At 39.2% G+C, this 26,277-nt stretch overlaps 1 protein-coding gene across 3 annotated transcripts in view; it reads left to right on the top strand.

Moving 5' to 3' along the window:
• The window catches only part of myo7aa (myosin VIIAa), a 56,460-nt gene that overhangs the window by 19,582 nt on the left and 10,601 nt on the right, over nucleotides 1-26,277 (top strand). For all 3 annotated transcript variants that reach the window (XM_044203058.1, XM_044203060.1, XM_044203059.1), the window contains 22 exons: nucleotides 350-487; nucleotides 1,801-1,959; nucleotides 4,205-4,297; nucleotides 8,745-8,839; nucleotides 9,062-9,146; nucleotides 9,388-9,606; nucleotides 10,611-10,718; nucleotides 11,823-12,032; nucleotides 13,616-13,822; nucleotides 14,323-14,499; nucleotides 15,040-15,129; nucleotides 15,217-15,344; nucleotides 17,127-17,253; nucleotides 17,601-17,720; nucleotides 18,503-18,676; nucleotides 19,011-19,238; nucleotides 19,956-20,123; nucleotides 21,316-21,433; nucleotides 23,482-23,608; nucleotides 24,297-24,466; nucleotides 24,810-25,000; nucleotides 26,070-26,194. In XM_044203058.1, the coding sequence (XP_044058993.1) occupies nucleotides 350-487; nucleotides 1,801-1,959; nucleotides 4,205-4,297; nucleotides 8,745-8,839; nucleotides 9,062-9,146; nucleotides 9,388-9,606; nucleotides 10,611-10,718; nucleotides 11,823-12,032; nucleotides 13,616-13,822; nucleotides 14,323-14,499; nucleotides 15,040-15,129; nucleotides 15,217-15,344; nucleotides 17,127-17,253; nucleotides 17,601-17,720; nucleotides 18,503-18,676; nucleotides 19,011-19,238; nucleotides 19,956-20,123; nucleotides 21,316-21,433; nucleotides 23,482-23,608; nucleotides 24,297-24,466; nucleotides 24,810-25,000; nucleotides 26,070-26,194 (3,257 nt within the window). The remainder of the gene's footprint in view (nucleotides 1-349; nucleotides 488-1,800; nucleotides 1,960-4,204; nucleotides 4,298-8,744; nucleotides 8,840-9,061; nucleotides 9,147-9,387; nucleotides 9,607-10,610; nucleotides 10,719-11,822; nucleotides 12,033-13,615; nucleotides 13,823-14,322; nucleotides 14,500-15,039; nucleotides 15,130-15,216; nucleotides 15,345-17,126; nucleotides 17,254-17,600; nucleotides 17,721-18,502; nucleotides 18,677-19,010; nucleotides 19,239-19,955; nucleotides 20,124-21,315; nucleotides 21,434-23,481; nucleotides 23,609-24,296; nucleotides 24,467-24,809; nucleotides 25,001-26,069; nucleotides 26,195-26,277) is intronic.

Here is a 26,277-nt window from a genome sequence, read left to right as displayed (position 1 = left end):
ATTTGAGAAGCTGAAACCAGCAAACGTTTGTTATTTTTGCTTTAAAAATAGTTGCTGGTGAATTTTGTGTCGATTGACTAATAGATTAATCGACTAATAACAGCAGCTCCATCCTCTTGACATAGCTGCTGCTCTGCCTTTACTTTTGATTGGCATTTAACTCTGAACCTGCTGATGTCAGCCAGACAAAGACTTTTATATTTAGAGACAGAAAAAGGTTAGTGTCAGAGCTCAGGAAGAGAAAAAGGAGTCTGCATTGTTTCTGACCCTGACACTTTCTACGGTCTCTCTCTTTGTTTGTGTGTGTGTGTGTGTGTGCATGCATGTGACTCTGTGTGTGTGTGTTTAGGGGGCAGAGACCAGGAAGCGTTCGCCCACTCTCAGCAGTCAGTTTAAGAGATCTCTGGAGCTGCTGATGAGAACTCTAAGCGTCTGTCAGCCTTTCTTCGTTCGCTGCATCAAACCCAACGAATACAAGAAACCCATGGTGAGTATCTGCTCTCTGCATTTAAACAGAATATAACAAAATAGAATACGTTTACTTTTTAGGGATTTAGTTGACAAGCGACGCAATAGAGGGTAAAACCACTTAAACCACATAACTAGTAGACTGACTCTGCAACAAGCAAAACATTTCTCAGCAAGTTTGGCTGATAATTGCGTTAAAAAGGAATTATGAGTTGTGTGGGGTAAAAAAAATGTAAGCACATCTAAAAACAGAGTCTAATTCTTAAGAAACTTCATGCACAGTGACAACTACGCTACAGAGGAGCGTTATATTAGGTTCAATGTCAGTTATCAGTTCATATGTCACGGCAACACACTGTGTACCAAACTAACAGGGACTTTAACGATATTTAAGGGGTTGAAAAATGTTAAACTTAATCTGACCCACGTTTGTGTTAAAGTTTTGTTTCATTAGGTGTTAAAATTATTTCCACTACACGTTGTACATCTTTGTTATTTTGCCCAACCCTGCAGAGACATGGCAAAATGCTAATCTGTTTTAAATTCAGGCTACAGTGTCACAAAATGAAACTAATATTGAAATGAATATGAATTTACAGGCACAAGATGAAAATGAGTCAAACGTGTTATCATATACCGGGGGAAATGAAGTGATTGTTAACTCGACAGGTCATCAGTAATTATAATTGTGTCAGATCACTAATATGAGGTTGCAGAATAAATCAAATCCATATTAAGTTGAATGTTTTATATATTTTGACATGAATATATTCCTCCATGAGGAGTAAAAGCACTGTTACAATAAATACTGGCCGGTTTCGATACATTTGATTAATCAGGTGGTGTTAAATGAACACAAACGTGCCACCAACAGTGTCTTCTCACCAATAACTTCTGTGAACATTGTTCATTACTAATAACGCAAACTACAAATTCAGAATGAACAGGGATAAAAACACTACTTGCAGTCTGTTGATCATGTTCTTTAACTTAATTAAAACAAGTGAAGAAGTTTCAAGTGATGGAGGGCCAATCGGTACCAAGATGAATGAAAAATAAAGGCAGTTTCACCGAGTGGTTCAGAATTATAGCTCTTTAAAGTTCTGACTTTTAATTTAAATACCTCTAACAAGGATTTCGAGATGATGACCTTTAACCTTCGCACCTTCACCAGGCAAAGCTATTTAAAAATAGTTTCAACACATGACCAAAATCCATTTTGAACTAACGCCTGATTTTGGAGGATGTAATCAGAGGGTCAGTAAACGGCACATTTCAGCACTAACCTGAACCTCTCACTTCCTGTCACAGCCCTCGTGTTTGTCTCTGTAGTTGTTTGACAGGGAGCTGTGTGTGCGTCAGCTGAGGTACTCGGGTATGATGGAGACCATTCGTATCCGCCGCGCAGGATATCCCATCCGCTACACCTTCGTGGAGTTTGTCGACCGCTACCGGGTGCTCATGCCTGGAGTCAAACCGGCGTACAAACAGGTAGAGTGTAACTATAGGTGTGTGTGTGAACCGTTGTTTATTTGCCCCGAATATAAGACATTTTTTTGTATTCTGGAAATTATGTTTAAAAGAATTACGTGTTCACAACATCAGATATTGTTTGAATGGAGAGAGCAGTGATGGAAGAAGTATTCAGATCCTTTACTTAAGTAAAACTACTAATTCCACACTGTGAAAATACTCCAAGTAAAAGTCCTGCATTCAAAACCTCAAGTAAAAGTATGTAAGAAGTACTCATAGTGCAGTAAAATGCTCCCTGTCAGTGTTTTATTATATCTGATGTTTCTGGATTAATTCCTGCTGCATTAATGTGTGTGTTTCATTTTACTGCTGTAGATGTTTAAGGTTGAGCTCATTTTAACTGCTTTATATACTATTGGGTAGTTTAATCCACAGCAATGCATCATGGTCTATAAGATCATCATATGTTTGTAGCGTCGCTGTCCTGTGAGAACCACGTATCTCTAAAAAGTTTAAAACTTTTCATGAGCTCAGAAAAACAGCCCTGTTTTCAGCTCTGTGACGATGCGTTTTACAGCTGATCCAAGAAAAAGAGTTTATTTAGCTTAAGAAGGAGGAGCGTTTTCTCAACCCATAAAGGAAACACTTCATCCTTCAGTTTATCACAAACATTCAAAATCACCAGATTTTGGAGATACATGGTTTTCAATGTAAATGTACTTTGTCCATCACTGGGAGAGAGTAACACCGGCTTCTACAGAGAGTGTTGCATTATGGGCTGTTTTTAGCCTTGGTGTTGCTAGGCTAGCAAGTTTCATCAGGTCAGTTTAAAGTGAGTCTTTTAGAGCTAGTCAGCCCTAGAAGTGCTTCGGCAGCCCAGTTAAACCTGCAGGAGCTTCTGGGGGCTTGTGTAACGTGTTTTGCTGCCAAAGAGGAAATAAATTCATGATGAGTGAAAACGGGTCCAAAGGTCCAAAGCGTCTCCAGACGCCGACTGCAGAAACTGTGGACTGAATCATCTGTCAAGCAGCGAAGAATGACCTCTGTCACCTGTCACAGATGAGGAGGAGCTCAAAAAGACAGTGTTGGAAGGGGGGGGGGGTCATCTTTTAATCTTTTAATCAGTCATCTTATATTTGGGTCAATACAGAAGTAGGATTTAGGGTGTGTGTGTGTGTGTGTGTGTGCTTGTTATGATTCATGATGTGTTTTCTGATGCCTGTGATCAATCACATGACACCACATGTGCGACACTGTGTTTGGTCACCATGCAGTTTTTCCTACAATCCAACAGTCTGTTTTCCTTGGACCCCTACATGTTATGGTTTCCTCCCTCCCTCTGCTGCTTTGGAGGTCCTGTGTGTGTCTGTGTGTCTGTGTGTGTGTGTGTGTGTGTGTGTGTGTGTGTGTGTCAACTGTTTTAAAATTAGCATTCGTATTTGTAAGATTAGACTTATGATCAAGTTAAAGTTTGGGACATTGTTGAGGTGTGTGGTGGTTCGGCCTGCGTGACTGTGATTAAATTGATAATCATGATTATTTCGCTCAAATTGAGCTCAGAATTAATTATTTATTGATTTTTTTGGAGGGGAAAAATTGTCACAGTTCATAAAGAAACTAAATGAACAAAAGCAAATTCTCATATTTTTATTCAGATATTCATGTTCCCCTCTGGATAAATTGTAATAAGTTTGGTGATCCTCTGACTTTTCCTGTAGCACCATCTTCTGGTCAAAATTTCAACTTGTCCAATAATTTGCTTTATTAACAAATTTCTGCAAAACCAATGACATTCCCATCAGCTGTACTCTGTGTTCAGTGGTAACATTTTGATGAACATGTTAAATGATGTTACAGTGTGTGTGTTCATGGTGATGAAGGAACATGTCACCCAGTGCAACAGTGCGGCTCCCTGATGTGTTTTTAATAGTTTCTGGACGACAGTGGAGCTCTGTGGCTCAGAGGAAGAAGATGCATCAGGCTGTGATACGCACACAACACTTGTTAGTAGATACATTCAGTGCTGGTTTTGGTCTTTTTAATAGGATTTGTTGACAATAGAAAACTAAAAAGTATCACCAAATGTATTTTTTAACATTGTCATTGTGAGCATTAACATTTAGCTCAAAGCCTTACAGAGCTGCTAGCTGGTTGTAGACTCTTCGTCTGGTTTGAAGTGAATGTGGCGACAACACACTGTTCGTGAGACAAAGTTACGACATGTTATTCTCTCTCTCGTTCTGTTGTGTCTCTCGGCCATCAGGAGGACCTGAGGGGAACCTGTCAGAGGATCGCTGAGGCGGTGCTCGGCAGGGACGATGACTGGCAGATGGGAAAGTCCAAGATCTTCCTCAAGGTACTCCTGCATTAAAGGGCAGTTCTACTCAATTGCTAGAGATGTCATGAACGATAAGATGAAACAATAAGATATTTGGATACAGCCTGGGGAAAATGTTTACAGATTTTGTCAAACAGTTTATCTTTTTATAAATATCAGTCATCTATTTGTGTTTTTAATTATTTATTCACCCTCAATTCCGCTTTGTATATTGCGTAGATGATATAAGAGATAAGAGATTTATTACATTTTGGAGGATCAAAATTGGATCAGATCTGACCTTTAATTTAAAAAAGAAACGTTACGAAATCAGTATGGCCAGTATCATACAGAAGAATTAATAAATCCTTCATGCAGCCTCTGTGACGCTCATTAACCCCTAAAAACTACCGTTCATGATACAAACACCATCAAATAGATACTGTAGGAACCCCCACTGGCCCCAGAACAGCCTGGATTCTTGGTGTCATGGATTCAACACGGTGTTGGAAATATTCCTCAGAGATTAGGCTCCATGTTGACATGAAAGCATCACACAGTTGCTGCCGATTTGCAGCAACACATTATACAGAGGAAGACCTTGTTTAACCTGCTCAGTTGTAGCTGACTGGGAATGAACCAGTTCATCCCAGTAGTGAGGCTCTGCTGTAATTGTTTCCAGTTCACATGTCTGCTGACAGGAAAGGCTGTGTGTTTTGGTTTCCTGCTCTGTGTGTGAGTGTGCGTGTGTGTGTACAAGAGAGAATCAGACGGTGAGAAAATTAGGTGTTTTAGTTTCCATCAGGTGTGTATATATTTCTGTGTTTTTGTTTTCGTAATTTTTAAAACTCAATATGAGTATGTACTGCATATATGTGGTTATGTGTGTGTTTTGGTTTCCTGCCCAGTGAGGACACATGTTGTCCAAAGGTCAAAAGTCACTGGTAAGGCACATCCGTTGCCACGGTTACACTGTCACTTCTGTCCCCAGAGGTTAAATGAAAATAGCAGCTGATGATGATTTAGGCTCAGCAGTTTGTTTTCACAGTGTGTGACTCCTGAAAACAAGTGAAGATGTTTCAAGTGATGGAGGGCCAATCAGTACCAAGATGCATGAAAAATAAAACATACTAAAAAAATAAAAATAAAGGCAGTTTCCCCGAGTGGTTCAGAATTATGGCTCTTTAAAGTTCTGACTTTTAATTTAAATACCTCTAACAAGGAGTTCGAGATAATGATCTTTAACCTTCGCACCTTCACTAGGCAAAGCTTTTTAAAAATAGTTTCAACGCATGACCAAAATCCATCATCCACAACACCTGAGGTATCATCTGATTTTGAAGGATGTAATCAGAAGGTCAGTAAATTTCAGCACTTTAACCTAAAGCTCTCACTTCCTGTCATAGCCCTCGTGTTTGTCTCCTGTTGAAACGATGACATGTTTACACACCAGAGAGGATGAGTTTTAGGTGCATGGACAGACAGTGTTTTGGCAGTATTTTACACCAAACATTGTTTACATGTTGTACATAGACTCTGAAGCTGTAAGCAGTTTTTTTTCTTTACCTTGGATGGAAAAATGCTTTTATTTTGGCCTCCAGTTGGCTGATAACATGTAGTTTGATATCTCACTCTCTGTGGCTGTTGTTCTGTCATTAGTTTAAAGTTCAAGGTTTTTGGGGGTGGCTTGTCACAGTTACCCCTCTCTCTATCTTCTCTTGTTTCCTGTCTGTCTCTACACTGCCAGCCTTTAAGTAAAGGCAAAAAGTGTTGTCTGGAACAAAATCAGGTGGTCTCAAACTCAAAAGCTGTGTCCACAAGGTGTGATTTAAACTGCACCTGTGCTTTAGTCTAAGGGTGCTTTCACAGCTAACCGGTTTGGTTTGGTTAAAACAGTCCCTGGTGCGTTTGCCCGATTAGTGGGGTTCATTTGGGCTGGTGTGAAAGCAGTCAATCGAACTCTGGTGCGGACCAAACAACCCGACTGAGACCACTTAAAAAGGGGGATCTCGGTCCGCTTCGCTCCCAAGCGGACTCTGGTGCGGTTCGCTTGTGATGGGAAAGCAAACGAACCAACAGGATTTTATGATAGCAGATATGTGATTTAGCATAATTTCAAAAGCTGAACTACTAATAAATCCATCTGTTGATCGTGAAATGTGTTCAGGAAGTGATCTTATAATTGATCTGGATAAGCAATGTAAACCTATATATTTAGGCAAATCATTTGGTAACCACGTATGCACGTCAGCACAGGTATTTTCCCTGGTTAATAGGTCAAAAACTGTTAAAAACGCAGTGTTGATTAAAATTGATTAATCAGGTTATTTTCACACAAATCTCTTGGCTCTTTTGGATTTAAAGGTCCAGTGTGTGGGATTTAGTGGCATCTAGTGGTGAAATTGCAGATTGCAACAATTTGAATACCACTCGCCTCACCCTCCCCTTCCAAGCGTGTAGGAAAAACTACGGTGGCCGCAAAGACACAAAAGGCCCTGTCTGTTTGATTTGTCCGTTCTGAGCTACTGTAGAAACATGGCGGTGCAACACTGCGACCTCCGTGGAAGGGGACCCGCACCCTCTATAGATAAAAACAGCTTATTCTAAAGTAATGAAAACACAACGATTCTTATTTTCAGGTGATTATACACTAATGAAAACATACTTATTTATTTAAATATTTTATTCCATTTCTGCCAATAGATTCTTCTAAATGTTACACACTGGACCTTTAAGGCTAATCTCTATCGGGCCTTACTGCTCGGCTGGACAGGAAGCATAACAGGAAGTAGAAAGTGCAGGGGGGTGAAGGCAGGGCAGTACCCACACTTCCCCGACAGGACGGATGGACAGATCACAGGAGGAAGAGAAGAAGTTTAAGGCGTTTATGTTCTTTTAGGTGTCATGTTAGCAAACTGGAAACCTGCCAGATTAAAGCTTGTAGGGGAAAAGTGCTGGAGCTTTAGCTTTGTGTTTACCGTGTCCTGACGTCACAATGACATAAAAATGACCAAGTTTAAAGTTCACTTTCAACATTTTGGGAAGACAGATGTTCACATTTTTAGCCAATGTTAGCTGCGTGTAGAGGTGGCAATGCCCGCAGCGCCGTCAGTCAGTCTAGACTGAAATACCTCAGCAACTATCGGATGGATTGCTGTGACATTTTGTACAGACATTAAAAGTACCCAGAGGGTGAAGCCTAATGACTTTGGTGATCCCCTCACTTTTCCTCTAGTGCCATCATTAGATAAAAATTTCAGTTTGCAAAACTAATGAAATTCCCATCAGCCTCAACTGTACTTTGTGTTTAGTGCTAATGTTGTCATGCTAAAATGCTAAAGCTAAGATTGTGAACATTGTAAACATTATACCTTATAAACATCAGTTTGTTAGCATTATCACTGTGAGCATGTTAGCATGTTGACATTAGCATTTAGCTCAAACTACTACTATGCATAAGTACAACCTCACAGAGCTGCTGGCATGGCTGTAGACTCTTAGTTAGTTGTCAATTTGCACCACAGCAGAACATAGTTTTACCCACAGCTCTCTAAATGTTTTTTTCCTTCAGGGAATAATGTTAGCCACTTCCATTTGTTGTATCTAATTAGGCAGCTGTCTGTCATTTTCAATTATCTGTCTAATTGTAATGTGAAACAGAAGCGTATTTTTTTTTTTTAAATAGTTTGAACATTATGTACAATAGTGTTAAAAACATTTTGTGTAGATACAATATGATTTTTAAGGCAATTAAAATGTCACTATGATACAATCTGATTTGATTCCTCTCAGTACTATATGATCTATATGTTCAATGTATTTGGAAACAAACTTAACATTTGTATTTCAGTTGAAGATAAACTCAATCAAAAAGGAGATAAACCTTTTATAAAATGACTTGGGTGAAGCCATTCTGTTTTACTGCTTGATTTGACCTGCTTCCTTATTGCGGACTGAACATGTGAATAAGGATGACATAAGGATCAAGACATAACAACTATTGGATGGATTGCCATGAAATTTGGTTCAGACATTTATGTTCCCCTCAGCATGAATAACTTTGGTGATCATCATTTTTTATTTGTCTAGCGCCATCATCAGGTCAACATTTTAATTTGTCCAATACTTTGGTTTATCACCAAATACTAACTAATCACATTCCCATCAGCTTCAGCTGTTCTTTATGTTTAGTGCAAATTAGCAAATGTTAGCATGGTAACATGCTGAAGTAGGATGGTGATCATAAACCTTATACCTGCTTAACATCAGAATGTTAGCATTGTCGTTGTGAACATGTTAGCATGCTGATGTTAGCATTTCAAACCACTGCTGTGCCAAATTACAGCCTCACAGAGCTGCTAGCATGGCTGTAGACTCTTAGTTATTAGAATCTCAAACTAATGAACCAGAGCAGAGAAACTGAGCAGCAGAAAGTGCATTTTGTGTTTGTGTTTGTTACTTATTAGATCTCACTCCTGCTGTGTAGGATCACCATGACATGCTGCTGGAGATAGAGAGAGACAAGGCCATCACGGACAAGGTCATCCTCATCCAGAAGGTGGTTCGAGGTTTCAAAGACAGGTAGACCTTAAAAACCTGATTTCAGTCTGTATCGTGTGAAGAAACTGGAAAAGAGGTTGATCCGGTCTCACCTGTCGCTCTCAAACCATTGATCAGATTTGATAAATCAAACAATGCAGTTTTCTTTATTGGTGATAAAATGTTTGCCATGTAAAGATTCAGGGAAACTGAAATGTTCACACAAACAAAAGTAATTTCAGATTTTTCATGTCCTGCCATCAGATCTAACTTCCTGAAGATGAGGAAGTCAGCTGTGTTGATCCAGAAGACGTGGAGAGGGTATCACTGTAGGAAGAACTATGGAGCTGTGAGGAGTCACATTGCACACATACACAACAAATTAAATTATAGAAAGTGTAAACAAAAGTGCAGTTGAACATTTAGATCAAAGTCAACCATTTGCTCTTGATTATATCAGCATGATTGTGATTCATGATGCAGCTGAGTGCAGCTCAGTTTAAGTAATTCATTATTATCAGAAAAGGTTGAAAATAAATCTTCATTCTTCTTCTCTTGCCTCTTTTTTTTTTCCCTCTGTGTCCCTTCAGATGCGAGCGGGCTTCTCTCGCCTCCAGGCTCTGGTTCGTTCCAGGAAGTTGTGTGCGTCGTATCACGTGGCCCGTCAGCGAATCACGTGTTTCCAGGGTCGCTGTCGGGGCTTTTTGGTGCGCCGGGCATTCAGACACCGGCTGTGGGCTGTCATCACCATCCAGGCCTACACCAGAGGCATGATCGCTCGCCGGCTGTACAAGAGGCTGAAGGGAGAGGTAGACACACACACACAATCTGTAGTGGAATGTAACTAAGTACATTTACCCAAGCACTGGACTAATGTACAGTTTTGAGGTACTTGTATTTTCATTTTCTGCTACTTTCTACTTCTACTCCACTACATGTCAGAGGGAAATATTGTACTTTTTACTCCACCACATTTATTTGACAGCTATAGTTACTAGGCAGATTAAGATTTTACATACAAAAATATTTGATCAGTTTATAGAATATACTGTATTGTGACAGATTGAACTGCAAACAGTATATAAAGTTAAAACGACAACATTAAAATGCTTCTTTTACATTTTTACACAGCACCAATATAATCCTCTAATATATATAAATATAAATAAATAAATAAAAAAATATATATATATATATATTGAAAAAAGAATGCAGGACTTTAACTTCTAATGGAGTATTTTTACATTGTTGTATTGGTACTTTTACTTAGGTAAATGATCTGAATACTTCTTCCGCCACTGCACACAAAATGCTTTATTTGAATCCATCAATTACATTACAAGTATACAGGATTCAAATACTCACCAAGGTTTTATACATTCTTTGACACTGAAAACACTGCCTGCTCTACAGCCAGGATACATGTTACAACTAAATTTCACCAGCTGTTTTTCTTTTTCTAAGTCTGCCAATCCTAACCCACTAACAGTCTGTTTGTGAATATGCTCAAAGCTGACAGTGGGTGAGAATCATGAGAACTCTTTCACTGAATTAGGAATTTGTGCCCTCACATTATAAACCATTCCCTGTTATTACTAATTTGTGCAATTTAAGTACTTATTTACTTGTTTTCCTCAAATTAATGTTATCACCATTTGTCCCTGTCCCCTCAACACTCTCGCTGCTGTTAACGTGGATTCAATACAGGTTAATTCTGATTTGAACTGAGATGTTAACAAGACAAACAGCCCACTGGGTTTGAGCCTGTGTTCTTTTGGTCTTTAACAGTCGACTCCTTTCTCTCCCCCTTCAGTACCGCAGGAGGCTGGAGGCAGAGAAGATGCGTCTGGCTGAAGAGACCAAACTGAGGAATCAGATGTCTGCGAAGAGAGCGAAGGCCGAGGCTGAACGCAAACACCAGGTGGGAGTTCAACAAAGACTTCTGACATTTAAAGACATTTTCAAAACCTTGGTTCCTGTATCACCTTAAAATGACTGTAATGCCTTAATCAGGTTCAGGATAGTAACATTATTACTGATGTTTTGTCTTTTATACACCTTACCTACGATTATAAGAGAAATATAGTATTCACTCCTCCACCCAGTTTCAGTACAGTTCAGTGGACCTGCAGAGCAGCTGCACCACACTCACCTCCTATAACAGCCATCATGTCAGGGCTCATGTTTTCCCTACAAGATTCACGTTTTAATGCCTTTGTCCATCGTCTGTGATGTGAAAACATCAGATTCCCACACAATCAGAGAAATAAAAAGTGTACATCATAGATCACTTATAAAATCTTAATGCACCACAAAGCGTCTCTCCGGTTGGGCCTCTGACTGTGATTTCAGCTGAAGAGTTTTGTAGTTAGGTCATTTTAAGACTCGGTTTGTAAAAGTTTACAGTCTGCCATGCTGTTGTCCTGGGTTGCTCTGTGTACAATGACGTAGCTTTAAAAAGAAAAAGTGCAGTGACTCCGACAAAATGAGATTCGACTCGGGGGGCTTCTCGACTGATGACAGCCCTAGTGCATGTGTGTGTGTCGGAGCAGACTGAAGGCTCATAACTGATCTGCTGCATTTATTTTTACTGTAACCAGGTTACTACAGTGTATGTAAATGTGTGATTACTGTACCTATGTAACCTGATTTCTCTGAGTAAGCTGGTTTCTTGAGTGCATGTAAACAAACAGCTGGTTACGCATGTGACTGGCAGAGAAATCTAGGTGGGAAAATCAGTTTTCTCTTATCTAACCCTAAACCTAACCCAGGTTATTATGGAAACAGTTTTTCTTGTTTACATGATGTTTGAGAAATCAGAACCTGTTACTTTAGTGCCAGGTGACCACACTGATTGTTAGCTTTTATAAAACTTGAGCACTCTCCTCCTGTTTTGTGCTGTAAATTGTTCCAGCAGATGGAACCAGGTGGCTCGAAATGTAAAAGAGTGTAGAAACCTGGTTTGGTTACACATATTAATATTACACTCTTGTTTTAAAACAAATGTAATATTTTTATTTTCTAGGAGCGTCTGGCTCAGCTGGCCAAAGAGGACGCCGAGCGAGAGAAGAAGGAGAAGGAGGAGGCTCGGAGGAAGAAGGAGATGTTGGAGCAGATGGAGAAAGCCCGTATGGAGCCTGTCAACGACTCCGACATGGTGGACAAGATGTTTGGCTTCCTGGGGACAACGGGCTCTTTCCCAGGCCAGGAGGGACAAGCCCCCGCCGGATTTGAGGTGAGCCGACAAAAGTTTTCCTCTTCACAGAATGAGATAAAATTAACTATTTTCTCTTTGTTGTTGGAGCCACAAAATACACTAAACCCACAAATCATGTAGTCAGCACAATTATACACTTACTGAATTTAAAAAAAATCTTACAATTAGTGATACGTACTGTATGCTAAGGATTTACTTTCACTGCAGGTCCTTAAAAAAAATCTAAAAAAGTCTTCAATGATCTAAAAACTTTACAAATTTAGAGACCTAGCAGGTTTTTTATGATGAAAATACATTGTGATGACAGATTACATGCATGCATTTATTGGTGCAGTTGCAGAAGCCAAGTCACTTTTCATTTATCACATGTTTAAATATTTTCAGTTTATTTAGTTTGTTTATTTTGTTTTTTGTTTATTTTATTTCTTTATTTTATGTTCTTTAAGTTTATGTGATTTATATTTTATTGTGTATTTTATATATAGTATAACAAAAAGTCTTAAGTGTAGCTTTCTGAAACTTGCAGGTACTTTTACTGTTCAATGTTTGAACCATGTTGGGTTTAAATACACCAAGTGGCGACATTCATATACAAAATCTTTCCTTGAGACCATTTTCATTCTGGACAGGATGAAAATGGCCTCAGGGTAACAGAGTTAACTTCAGTTACAGAGAGTAATTTTGTCTCACCAGTGTAGACGGAGAAAATCACTGCTGTGATTCCTGATTACACCTGACATCAAAATGATCTCCAAACCCCCCACAGGTGGCACTAATGCTTTCTGAACAGAGCTTTACTGATGCAAAACCATAGTTTATTTATGTATAACCAGTGTAGTATTGTAGTCATAGAAACATATACAGTACCTTTAAAACATCAGAAATCAGTTGCAGACACTGAAGATGCAAGTGTTTCAAAGAGAACTGAAGGCACAAATGATTTAGTATGAAAACGTTAGGCGATTACTACAGATGTTGTCATTTTTCCTTATATTTGGAGCAGCAGGGTGTTCTCTTTTTCTTAATGATCACATTGTGCAACCCAAGGACTCCATATTGTTTCTGTATGTCCACATATTGAAGATTTAGGTGGCAAACATGTCTTCAGCTTGATGACAGGGCATTGTTTTGTTTTTTCACTTATTTTAATTTCAGCATATCTTACAGTGCAGTGCAATTATGATACAATCTCACATTTTAACATGTCAGTTTTTCTTTATCCAATTTCCAGCTGCCAGTTGATATTTATCCCGCTATAAGTGCGTTAAAATGACATATGTACACTTAAAAAACAAAACAAATCAAAGTAACCAGATACCTTGAGTAACACAGTAACACAGAAACACAGAGGGTTATGTATGCATGATGTTGGTGTCTGATAAGGAGGAGGGAAAAGAAATGTCAGTTATTAGAAAGTGGGATAGTGTATGAATGAATGGCATGTAAATAGAGAAAGTATGAAATGGATTGAATAACCTTATCCCATTAACAGGGCCATTACAGTGCACAATTTTGACATTGGCTGACATTAAAAAACACCAAAGTTTTAGTCTGGAGGTTTTCACCTGATAGCAGTGACTGAAGCCCTGTCTCTTCTGCAGGACCTGGAGCGGACCCATCAGGTCCTGGAGGTGGAGGATCTGGACGAGGCTCTTCCTCTGCCTGAGGATGACGAAGAGGAGGATTTATCAGAGTACAAGTTTGCCAAGTTTGCCGCTACATACTTCCAGGGCACCACCACACACACCTACGTCCGACGGCCTCTCAAACAGCCTCTGCTGTTCCACGATGACGAGGGAGACCAGCTGGTAGGTCACCTTTGACCTCTGACCCCACAACACTCTAAACAGCTTTAGACAGCTGTGCAGATTTTTGCTGTTTCTCTGAAAGATGCTCATGTCTGGCTGGCAAGTCAGCTTTGAAAATGTTTTGTGCATAATTAAATATGTGAGAGTTTAAACATGTCCTTTTCTGCACTGAAATCTTCAGCAATGACAAACGTATCACACATCTGGTTAAGCTGCAGTCCAGTTTAATCTGCGCTCGTTGTGGCAGAGCAATCAGGTAGCACACAGCTGCGTTTTAAACCCTGAACCTGTTCTAAACTACAGCCAAGCTAGTCAGATGCTAAGTGACGCAGCCCCAACATGTTCCTAATGTTCCCAGAGAGGTTTATGGGAATTATTATTATACTATTTTGTCCATCCTCTCCACCAATAGTAAAGATGGAACAAGCAAAACATGCCTTAACATAACTTTTCACCCGATAAACTAGATAAATTCATTTATCTTCCATGTCCCGGCCCAGGCTGCTCTGGCGGTGTGGATCACAGTGCTGAGGTTCATGGGAGATCTGCCGGAGCCCAAGTACCACACGGCTATCAGTGACGGAAGCGAGAAGATCCCCGTCATGACCAAAATCTACGAGACGCTGGGAAAGAAGACCTACAAGAGAGAGCTGCAGGCGCTGCAGGGGGAGGGGGAGGTAAGGAAGAGAAGGAAGAGGAGAGGTGGGAGGGGAGCAAGAGCAGGGATGTGGGGAATAAGATTTATGTAGTTTGAGTTTATAAATGATTAACTCGAGCAGCACTGTCATGTACTGCTGTTAGTTCATCAGCCTATAATAAATGGAGTAAGACTGACATGTGATTTACTTTCATCAACAGTAAATCCTTCATCTTGTCCCTGTTCTAAAATTTTATTTACACTTAATTTAATTTTTACCATTAGTTCATAGTTTTTCCAAAGATATTGAATAAGAGGATGCAGGTCATTTATCAGCTTTCCTCTAAATTCATGATTGTATAAACAGCTTCTAAACTGGAGATATCTAAAAAATTATTAATTATTAAATTATTAATTTTTTTATTGATTAACTGCTCAAATATGTTTAAATTATTTTGAGACCATTTTTCGAAAGCATTGTGAACTTGATTTTATGTTTGATGTTATGTATTATGTGTGCTGTTAGCAGGAGCATCTCTGATTAACCTATGAGCTGTTTCCTGCCTTTTTCTGCCTCCAGACGCCTCAATCTGACAGCCACAAGAAGAACAGCGTCCGACACAAGCTGGTGTCCCTCACCCTGAAGAAGAAATCCAAGATTACTGAGGAGGTGAGAGACAGAAACAGAGAAAGGGGGATTATAAAAGCTGAGTTGCACGTTGCAGAACTAGAAAAGTTACAGTGTGATGCATTTCAGGTCACCAAGCGCCTGAACGATGGCGAGTACAGTCTCCACGGCAACAGCATGCTGGAGGACCGACCGACATCCAACTTGGAGAAACTTCACTTCATCATCGGCAACGGGATCCTGAGACCAGCACTGAGGTACACACAGACACACACACACACACACACACACACACACACACACACAAAGGGTCATGATGAAGCTTCACTGACAAAATGTAGCTTCCTAAACTTACATCAATATCAATGACATGAATTCGTTATATGCATCATTACATCAGTTTATGAAACATAAATGAAAAAAATCATATCTTTGCTGTTATTGTAAAAGAAAACAGTCTCCTAAATTATCACAGCAGCAAAGAAAATTTCATCATTTCTATGAAAATGTGCCTTTAAAGGATTTGTGATCTGTGTGTGAAAATCAGGGCCCATATTTATCAGACTTTATCGGAAATTTTGCATGAAAGAGACAAGTAAAAATCCTACCTGTGGACTTAAAAATAAAAAGCTCTATCATATTTCCTTTTGCTCTTAAATTTAAGAAACAGCTCAGGAGGCCTGAAGTTTGCTAAGATTGGCCGGTTTGGGTCTTAAATGGCTGCAGCAAAGGAGAGCACACACCTTCTGAGCACTTTCTGTGCATCTTCTTTTTCTGAACTTGTCAGTGAGTCATTAGATTCAGTTTACGTTCTATTTTCTCTGATGTGCCTCCTCTACCATCAGCAGACTTTTGGCTGTGCGGTGTGGGTCTGGCGTTGGTTGCTTCGTGGTGTTGGCTGATGGGGTGATTTGCAAACGGCAAGCTAGTTAGTGTCATGGAGGCAGTGATCCAAAAAAAATATAGAAACGTTACAGAACGTTATTCTAAATATGACTAATTTATTTTCCAGCATTCACTGTTCATTTCAGCGTTTAGTCTAGTGTATGTTACTTTTGGCCGATGCCCAGGATAATGCTCACTTGCGCCTACGGAGTGCGAGCACGAGCAACAGGATGCTGACTGCAGTTCACTTAACGGCCAAAGGTGTCTTTATTAACAAGGGTTTTCTGAAAGTTACATATAGAACCTTTTAATGCATTAATCGCTACTGGAGATTGAAAATGTCACTTATTACTTTATATCTTTGGGTTTAGGACTGTCAAACAAAACATTTAAGACGTCACGTTGGGCTTTAGGAAATTGTGATTTTATTTTTTTTCCCAATATTTTCTGACACTTAATAGACCACAAAAATTAGACTATTAATCGATTAATTATGAAAATATATTAGATTAATCGATAATGAAAATAATTGTTAGTTGCAGCCCTATTAGTTTAAATGGTTTCTGTCTAATAACAATATATTTTTCAAAAATCATTATAAAAGAATGATACTTAATATATTTTTACAATATCAGATATGTGATCTCTTGATAACCATCTGTGCAGGTTCTGCCATAACTGAGTGTTTGAAGATTAATAATAATATTTAGGTTGAATGCAACATGTCATAGACTTACTGTTGCTCCGAAGTGGTTTTAGGAAAAGTGTGCATCAAGTATGAGTTACATGCATTGCATGCTGGTATTTTTCCAATGTGGGATACTTACAGGATGGGGCATGAACGTGTAGTGCTGTGTGGGTACTTGAACAGACCCAATGTATCTCAAGAGACTTCAGGGTTAAATAAAGTTTAAATAAATACATTTAAGAAATCATTCACACCTCAGACATGTTGTAACCATAGTTTATTGTTAAACTGCAGGTATCCAGTAATACTGATGCTCCAAGATGATGTAAAAATAAATGCTGTACTTTTCTGTGTATCTGTCAAAAATATCAATACAGGCTGTGTTTAGTATAAGCTATCTAACCTCTGTGTGTGTGTGTGTGTGTGTGTGTGTGTGTGTGTGTGTGTGTGTGTGTGTGTGTGTTAGGGATGAGATCTACTGTCAGATCTGTAAGCAGCTGAGTCAGAACCCGTCTAAGAGTTCTCACGCTCGCGGCTGGATCCTCATCTCTCTATGTGTTGGCTGCTTCGCCCCTTCAGACAAGTTTGTCAAGGTCAGGACATCCAAACTTCTTTGATTTTTATGATCTTTTCAATTTAAATACACAGATTGACGAAGTTCCAGTCTGAAGTTTAGTTTGTTCCCTGAAGTGATCCTCTACATTTACAGCAGGATGAATTCAAGGAGTGTTTTTGTTTTTCTGTGACAAAGCTAGATGGTTATGTATGTATGTACGTATGTATTGATGTGTCAATTATCTGTCACTTGTTAGTAAATCTGTTTTTTTGTGATCATGCCCTCTTCATACTACCTCAGGAATTTATACCTATTTTTTTTGTTTTATCGTTTGCTGTTTGTTAATGTGGAACTTACACCTGTTTTGTCTTTGTTTACCTATAGTACCTGAGGAACTTCATCAGCAGCGGGCCGCCGGGTTACGCTCCGTACTGTGAAGAGAGACTGAGGCGAACATTTGTCAACGGGACGAGAACACAACCTCCGTCCTGGCTGGAGCTGCAGGTACAAATACACACACAGATCTGATTGATTTGAGAAAAATAATGATTAAAAAAATGTTTAAAATTAGTCTTTTTCTGTGAATGCTTCAGTGTTATAAAACTTGAAATGCCTGTCTCTCTCTCTCTCTCACACACACACACACACACACACACACACACACACACACACAGTTCACTTCAGCTTGAGGTCACGAACAGATGGCCGGACATTCTCCTTCAGGAGTTTTTGGTAGACAGCAGAATTTATGGTTCCATTTATCACAGCAAGTCTTCCAGGTCCTGAAGCAGCAAAACAGCCCCAGACCATCACACTACCACCACCATATTTTACTGTTGGTCTGATGTTCTTTTTCTGAAATGCGGTGTTACTTTTATGCCGGATGTAATGGGACACACATCTACAAGTTACATTTTTGTCTCGTCAGTCCGCAGAGTATCTTCCCAAAAGTCTGAAACATTTAAGTGTGACAAACATGCAAAAAAAAAAAAAAATCAGGAAGGGGGCAAACTACTATGTATAGAAATAAATAAATAAACATTTTGGCTGATTACAGCAGCAACCAAACCCATGTTATACTGTATTTACAGACTGTCAACTCTCTTCTAACAAAGATAGATTCACGTTGTATTTAAGAGTCATTGGAAAACTCCAACATCCAGCTATTCAGTGCATTCAGGTGGAATTTATGGATATTTTTTGTCTGTCTTGAGAAAATTGAGTGGAATTGATGAGCAGTGGGCATGACAGTCTGACTCGACTAAAGTTCTGAAATGTATATCCAGGCCACCAAGTCTAAAAAGCCCATCATGCTGCCGGTGACATTCATGGACGGCACGACCAAAACACTGCTGACGGACTCTGCCACCACAGCCAAGGAGCTCTGCAGCGCCCTGTCCGACAAAATCAACCTGCGGGACCGATTCGGGTTCTCACTCTACATCGCACTGTTTGACAAGGTGGGCACACACACACACACACACACGTTTGTACCACACACACGTGAGGACCATCATTGGCACTCACTAGCCCCTAAGAAATGTCCTCTTTTTCCCAAGGTGTCCTCACTTTCAAGCTGTAAAACTGAAATTGGTCCTTGAAAATAATATGAATAATTCTAATACCTTTTGAATAATAATAGTAATAAATCCATATGATATTTTCAAACCCTGCATTAAGAAGTGAAGAGTATACAAATTGGCAGTTAAAATATTAACCACTGCTGAAGGAAACAATACAAATGATCAGTGTTTGTAGTAGCACAAGTAGTAAATATATCTTCTCCTCCTGTAGGTCTCCTCTTTAGGCAGCGGGAACGACCATGTGATGGACGCCGTGTCGCAGTGCGAGCAGTACGCGAAGGAGCAGGGAGCCCAGGAGAGGAACGCCCCCTGGAGGCTATTTTTCAGGAAGGAGATCTTCACGCCCTGGCACTGCCCCGCTGACGACCAGGTCGCCACCAACCTCATCTACCAACAAACCGTCAGGGGCGTCAAGTTCGGAGAATACCGTTGCGACAGGGTGACTGAGTTTTTCTTTGTTTTGTTCTTTATTTTAAAGGAATAGTTTGACATTTTGAGAAATACGCTTGTTTGTTTTCTTGCAGAGAGTTAGTTACCGGTTCAAGTTCCATTACGGAGTGTGGACTTATGTGTGTGTGTGCGTGCGTGCATGTAAATGAAAAAGAAAAATGACAACAGAGTGAAAAAAATGTAATTCCCCTCAGGGGAATAATGAAGTAGTTCTTCTTCTTCATGTCTGCATGCTAAGTATGAAGCTGGAGTCAGCAGCCAGTTAGCACAAAGACTAGAAACAGGGGGAAACAGCTAGTCTGGCTCTGTCTGAACGTTCACACTTAGCGCACACTTGCGATAAAACAACGTATCTCATATAATTAATATACACAAGATACTAAATATCATGCACAAGATAGTATAGTACACATTCATCAATAAGTAATGCCACAGTGTAACACATGGTGTTTAGGTACAATCCATACTAATAATAGTAATGACAAGTAGGAAAAAACATAAAAAGAAGGGGATCGCAGAGAACTGATCAAGACAGACGAGACAAAACAAATCTTAATGTTTTTCAGAAATTATCAGTCGTCTCAGATCTTAAAAAATCCTTCTCTGCCTTGGCTGCTTCTCTTTACTTACATTTCTCTACGTTTGTTTTTGTTTGTTGCACCCTCATTGTAAGAACACAAGTCTATCTGTGTCTCTATGTCCCCAGGATGACTTGGCAGAACTGGCATCTCAGCAGTATTATGTCGACTACGGTTCAGAGATCCTTCTGGAGCGCCTGCTGAGCCTCATCCCCTCCTACATCCCGGACAGAGAGATCAGCACCTCCAGGACGGTGGAGAAATGGGCTCATTTCATCATGGCTGCACACAAAAAGGTGCTCGTCAACGTCCTCCCAGTGAATTTATCAACAAGGGAACTTGCAGTTTTTAGCCAGGCTTCTAAGGATCGTCATTCGGTCCACTGCTTTGGTCCAGACAGAAATAACTCAAATATTATTTGATGGATTGCCATGAAATGTTGTACAAACATTCATGACATTCCCATCAGATCAGCTGTACTTTGTGTTTTCTGCGAATTATCAAATGTTAGCATGCTAACACGCCAAACTAAGACAGTGAACGTGGTAAACATTATATCTGCTGCTAAACCTTACAGAGCTGCCAGCAGTATGGTTAGCTTCAGTCTTATTAGAAAGGAAATTTTTTAAAAATTCATGGGCACTAGAGAATATGTCTGGAGGTATGTTTAAAAATATACAAAAATGTATTTGTACTTATATTTAGAGTTTTTGGCAAAGCATTTTATTTTTTTGCATGCATGTAGATGAATGTAGTTTAAATGTAGAAATGCATTTTTGTATATTTCAAAATGTCTCTATAAACATTCTCAAGTACATTGTTTTTCAGGTTGGACTTTGCATTATGGAAAAAAAAAAGGAGGAACAAATTATCTAACTGTTAGTTAACCCTCAGTTGGTTCAGATCCAGAGTCATGCTTTTTTTTTTTTTGGCTCTGACCTTGATTTTGATTAGATTAAGTCATATGAAAAGGCAAGAAAGGTATGTTAACTGAAAATTAATTCAGTAATACTGAGTAATCTAGTTCATTAACAGCAGCCGAGTGGGAGAAGCCATTCACATCAACCTCTTAGTTTTAATTCAGTCCAAGATAAAGAGAATTTCTGACAGCTGCAATGTATCCTAGCAAAAAAACAAAATAAGTGTCCACAAACTAGTGGCACGGTGGCAGTTAGATCTAAATAAAATCCAATATTAACACTAATACAATCAATTCAACTTGCCATCTAAACTAATAAAACAATCTTGCCCAGAACCCTGACAGTATTTTAATATTGAACAGTTTTACAGTCTACAGGGGATGTTATGCTTGGTTTGTTTGCATTCATATTGGAGTGCCATAATTAGGAAAAAGAAAACAATTTTCATATACTGTATTTGCATATACATTGACTGCATGTAACACCATCTGCCACCAAGACACCTCGTAGTTATTTCTTTCTTTTTACACATAAACATAATAAAACATCTCTCTCTTGGTCTGCTCAGGGCATCTACACCCAGAAGAGGTTTGACCCTCAGAAGGTGAAGGAGGAAGTGGTGGACTTTGCTCGTCACAAGTGGCCTCTGCTCTTCTCTCGTTTCTATGAAGCCTTCAAGTTCTCAGGTGAGCATTTACGACCTCTTTTACACCTGAATATGTGACCAGAGGCACCGAGGATACCAAATCCATTCCAAGTAATGGATAGGGTGGGATGGGGGTTAATACGTTGAGGTCAACCAACCTCACACATTTATACAAAGCATTAAGGTCATTAAGCCTACAAATTACAGCAACCAAAAACAATCAATATACCATGGATACGTGTGGGACTCAGCTGCCTCAGCCATAAAGGCAAGAAAAACAAAGGAAGAAAAAACAAACCAGCAAAAACAAAATGGTTTAAGCTAAACAGGATCAGACAGGGCGATCCCATTTATTAAAGACCTTTTTAAGTCCATGATCCCTCCAGTGACTTGGAAATTGATTGAGGTTGGCCATCATCAAGGATGTTCCAATCACTTAAATGCGTCTCGGAGGAGCAAGGAGGCTCCCGGAAAAGCTTGGGGTGATGAACCACACGTGTGTCCAATGCAGAAGTTTTTTACCAGATAGCAACACCCTTTCAACATGAATCTGTTTATTGATGGGTCAGCTAATCTGATGCGAGTGTAAACAGAGTGGCCAGGCTGCTGTGGAAACAGCTTTACTGTAATATTAATAGTGTTGCCTGATTTGTAGTACTGTAAATTAGGAATGCACCAACAGCAGCTTTAACATTATTCATGTTTAATCATAAAATAAAAATATAGTGTGTAGAATCTGAATCATGAATAAACTTTGTTTATTTTTTCTTCATGCGCCAAAAGGCTTTCCTGATTTTCCTCTCTTCTTATGTTCCAAGTGAATCTTGGCTGATTCAGGAAAAGTATACCGCTATAAAGTCGTGGTTATCAGTCCTGTAATAATCATGCTGAGCCTGAAAAGGACGTCAGACTTTATGTTCTTGTAGTCTTTCACAAACTAATTTGGCTGTAGTTTTTATGTAGAGTATTTATCTGTTTCTCTGGAGTGAGCAAATATGTCCCGTTTGGTAAATACATTTCCTCCGTCCTCGTGCCTCTTCCTCACATCCCTGCTGAGATGTTTTCAATCCTTTGGCCCATCAGACAAACTCTTTGGTGTATTTGTATTGAATATGGCAAACGTTGTGTCAACTACTTCAGACCAGAGTTGTGTTAAAGATGGGCAGGTCCAAGATAAGTGCATGATGGGGCTGGTAAAACTAGCATCAGTCTCTGATAAGCACATAACAACATTAGAACAAAAATATAAACGTAATTTTACAGTTTCAACAGAGCAACAAGCTGCTCAGATACTACATTTACAGGTCAAAGACAGATTTTAGGATTCTGGGAACATTAAGATAAGGTGTTTGTAATTTCAAAGTACATTTTACTTATCATGCTTTCCTTCTCAAGAGTGCCTTTGGCCTTCCTTCACCTTTAGAGTGCAGTGATCAAAATCAAATCCTCAAAATACTATTTGCAGCACAAACTTTGACTATTCAACTATTTCTTGTTGTTTTTTTACATTACAATTTGCAACATAATCAGCAGCTCATTTGCGTCTTCACTTTATATAACTGCAGCTGACTTCCTGCAGCAGAAAACACAACTTCTAATGTAAATACATTGTGACATGAAATTAGGGGGAAAGTAATTAATCAGAATTCTTCCTCTTAAATAATGACTATGTTCATGTGATAATCCAAAATGATGACCCTTGTATTGTATAATTTAGACTCAAGTGAATATTCATTTATTTGTCAGAAACCTTCTTCTCTTTTTTTTTGTGACTTTATGCTTGCTTAAGACAAATTTTACAGTTTTGTATATTCAGTTGACCGGCTGTGTACTGATTTAAAGACGGTTACATTGGTAAAAGAAGCTTCTACTATCTATAAGTGGGATTTCATTGAAAGTGCCACTTAAATTACACAATCCTTTCCAGAAACCTTCCTAAAAAATATTATATATAATATATATAAGAAACTATGAGACCTGTAAAATACAGAATTACTGAAGATACTGTCATAAATTTTGCCCTCTTGGTTCTGTGACAGTGAATCCTTCAGGTGTGAAATCTTTCTTCTGTTCCTCTCTGTTTCTCAGGTCCCAGTCTGCCTAAAAACGACCTGATCGTCGCTGTCAACTGGACTGGGGTTTATTTTGTGGACGAGCAGGAGCAGGTCCTCTTAGAGCTCTCCTTCCCAGAAATCACTGCAGTTTCCAGCAGCAGGTGAGGCATGCTGGGAGCTGTAGTCACTTAACAGTTTGGTATCTCTCCCTGTCCTTTTATTTCATTCCTCCTTCATCCACTTCCTGTTTCCTTTTACATTTCCATCTCTCTGTTAGTTGCCTGTTTCCATTCCTGCATTTATTTTATTATTTTCCTTTTCCTTTTCAACACTGCCTCTCTTAGCACATCCTCCCCTTTCTCTCTCCTCTTTCTTTCGAAAGTGTTCTCCCAAGGAAAACAACAGCATTAGTCATTTCAGCAAATGCCCAATAACAACATTTGTTTTCATTCAAGTGTCAAAGTCCTTTACAGCTATGTGAATTACAACTCTGTCCGTTTGGAGCAAAGTAGGAAGTGAGGGGACGTTGTTATAGAGCCACAAAGTCCATTTCCTACTGAAAGTCAACATTGGTTTCTTTTAACCATAATGTCAAGGCCCTTTAACCTTAACCATTAGTTATTTAACTACCGCATTAATCTTTTCCTAACCTTGACCAAGTCGTCTGTGTGCCTGAACCTAACCAAACATTTATTGTTGCTGTGTCAAATCAGGAAACTATTTTATTTTTGTAACAGTTTTGGAAGGCACTCACAAATGAAGTCATCCTGCTGATAAGAAAATGTCGTTCTGGAGGGCAATGACAATCAGTGAATATGTTGTTTAATTTGGAGGACTTCGTTCTTTCAGGGGAGGAAAGCTGCAGAGTCAGAGTTTCACGTTGGCGACCATCAAAGGAGACGAGTACACCTTCACCTCCAACAACGCAGAGGACATCCGCGAACTGGTGGTTACCTTCCTGGAAGGGCTGAGGAACAGGTCGAAGTTTGTGGTTGCGCTGCAGGACAACCCAAACCCCAGTAAGTCCTGAACGAGGATGGTACCATTTTATTTTTATTTTATTTTGTGATGTTTGATGTTTCCTCCTCTTTTTAACTCAGAAAAAGTGTTTGTTTTTTAACTTGAGGACTGAAATATTTTAGTGGTTTTGTCTCTAAATGTATTCAAAGTGTGCAGAAACACTAACACAATGTTTACATTCAAGTAGTTCGCCTGAGACAGTAAAACCCCTGTTTGAGTGCATTTTATGTTAACAATAATATTCTGTCCTTGAAGTACTTATACCTACCGAACAGAAGACAGAAGAATAAAGTAGAAATGCCAGTTAATCATCTCACCTCAGTACATCTCCTCATTCCACAGCTGGGGAGGAGTCAACGTTCCTGAGCTTCCTGAAGGGAGACATGATCCTGTTGGACCAGGACACCGGCGAGCAGGTCCTCAACTCTGGTTGGGCACACGGTGTCAACGAACGAACCAATCAGAGAGGAGATTTCCCAGCTGACTGCGTCTATGTCCTGCCCACCGTGACTCGACCTCAACAAGACATAGTGGTGAGAGTTTTAAAAAAAAAAAAACACACATACAAGAGCTTTTATGTCATTAACATTTCTATTTCTCAACAAAAATTCTGCTGAACTTTGTTTTCAGAAGGACACTCGCCTTTATAGCACTGACTTCCTCCTCTTCGTATTTTTAATGGAGAGGAAGCTCTTTCATGTTATTGGCAGCAGCGCCTGTGTCACAGCTCAGTCTGCAGGGTGCTGAAACTTAATTTCAGCATTTTTAAAAGTATTTTTAGTTTAAGTAAAATGTGCCACACTTTAACCAGAAATTCAGTGGTTTCAGAACCACTTCCTCCAAACTCCTAACAAGCAGCAAAAAGACAAAAATATCTGATCATTAATGAGAATTGTTTTTCATTATCTTCTTAAAAGATATAAGGACAGATATCAGTAACAACAAATAACAAAAGCCAACTGAATCAAAGGAAACATAAAAAAGTAAAGGCTCAAAATAAACAATTTAGAGATTTGATATTAGTTTTAAGTTCATGGCAGACAACAGGAACAAAAATAGAGGTCAGCTGACACTGTACACGAAGCAGCAGAAAGCTGAATAACCTATTTGCTGCATCTTTATAGAATTTGTACACCTAATTTTAAGGCAAATTGACATATTTTGAATACTTAAATTACCCAACGCAGTAGACTTTAAAATGACACATTATAGTCACTTGACCATAAGAATTTGACTTCATTACAAAAGGAGACTTTTCTTACATTAACAGAAGGGAATGTGACTCAAATTTCCATCTGGAAGTGTATTTCCTCTTCTTTTTAAGGTCTGAAGAGCCAACAGCTCGAAACATTTAGAATTTTTATTTTATACATAAATGTTGTGAGTCCTTGGCCAGCAGCAATCACAATTACAGTGTTTTTTTGGGGGGGTTTTGCCTGCGTTTTGCACACTTGATACATCAATATTGAAAACATGTTGCTGTAACAGTTTAATTTGATCAGATTTAATCTGACACCTGGCTCTTCCTTTTGTTTTGAAGACACTTAATGTAAATTGCTTTGAGCAAAAGCCAAATGAATGTGATGTAATCTAACCAATCAGGCACTGGTAACCATGACACCGGACCAGCGACAGGAGTCGGTTCGTGTTTCGCAGCTCGTCCTGCCGGAGAGCAACGACAGGATTAAACCGTACACGCTGGAGGAGTTCTCCTACGATTACTTTAGGTACACACACACACACACACACACTAGGATTAAAAACAAATGAAAACATACACTATACACAGGTATGTACACATGCTTACAAA

Source organism: Siniperca chuatsi, linkage group LG7 (assembly GCF_020085105.1).
Source record: "Siniperca chuatsi isolate FFG_IHB_CAS linkage group LG7, ASM2008510v1, whole genome shotgun sequence".
NCBI classification, from domain to species: domain Eukaryota; kingdom Metazoa; phylum Chordata; class Actinopteri; order Centrarchiformes; family Sinipercidae; genus Siniperca; species Siniperca chuatsi.
Note: the sequence above shows the minus strand (reverse complement) of the source record. Positions and strands in the feature narration are given on the sequence as shown.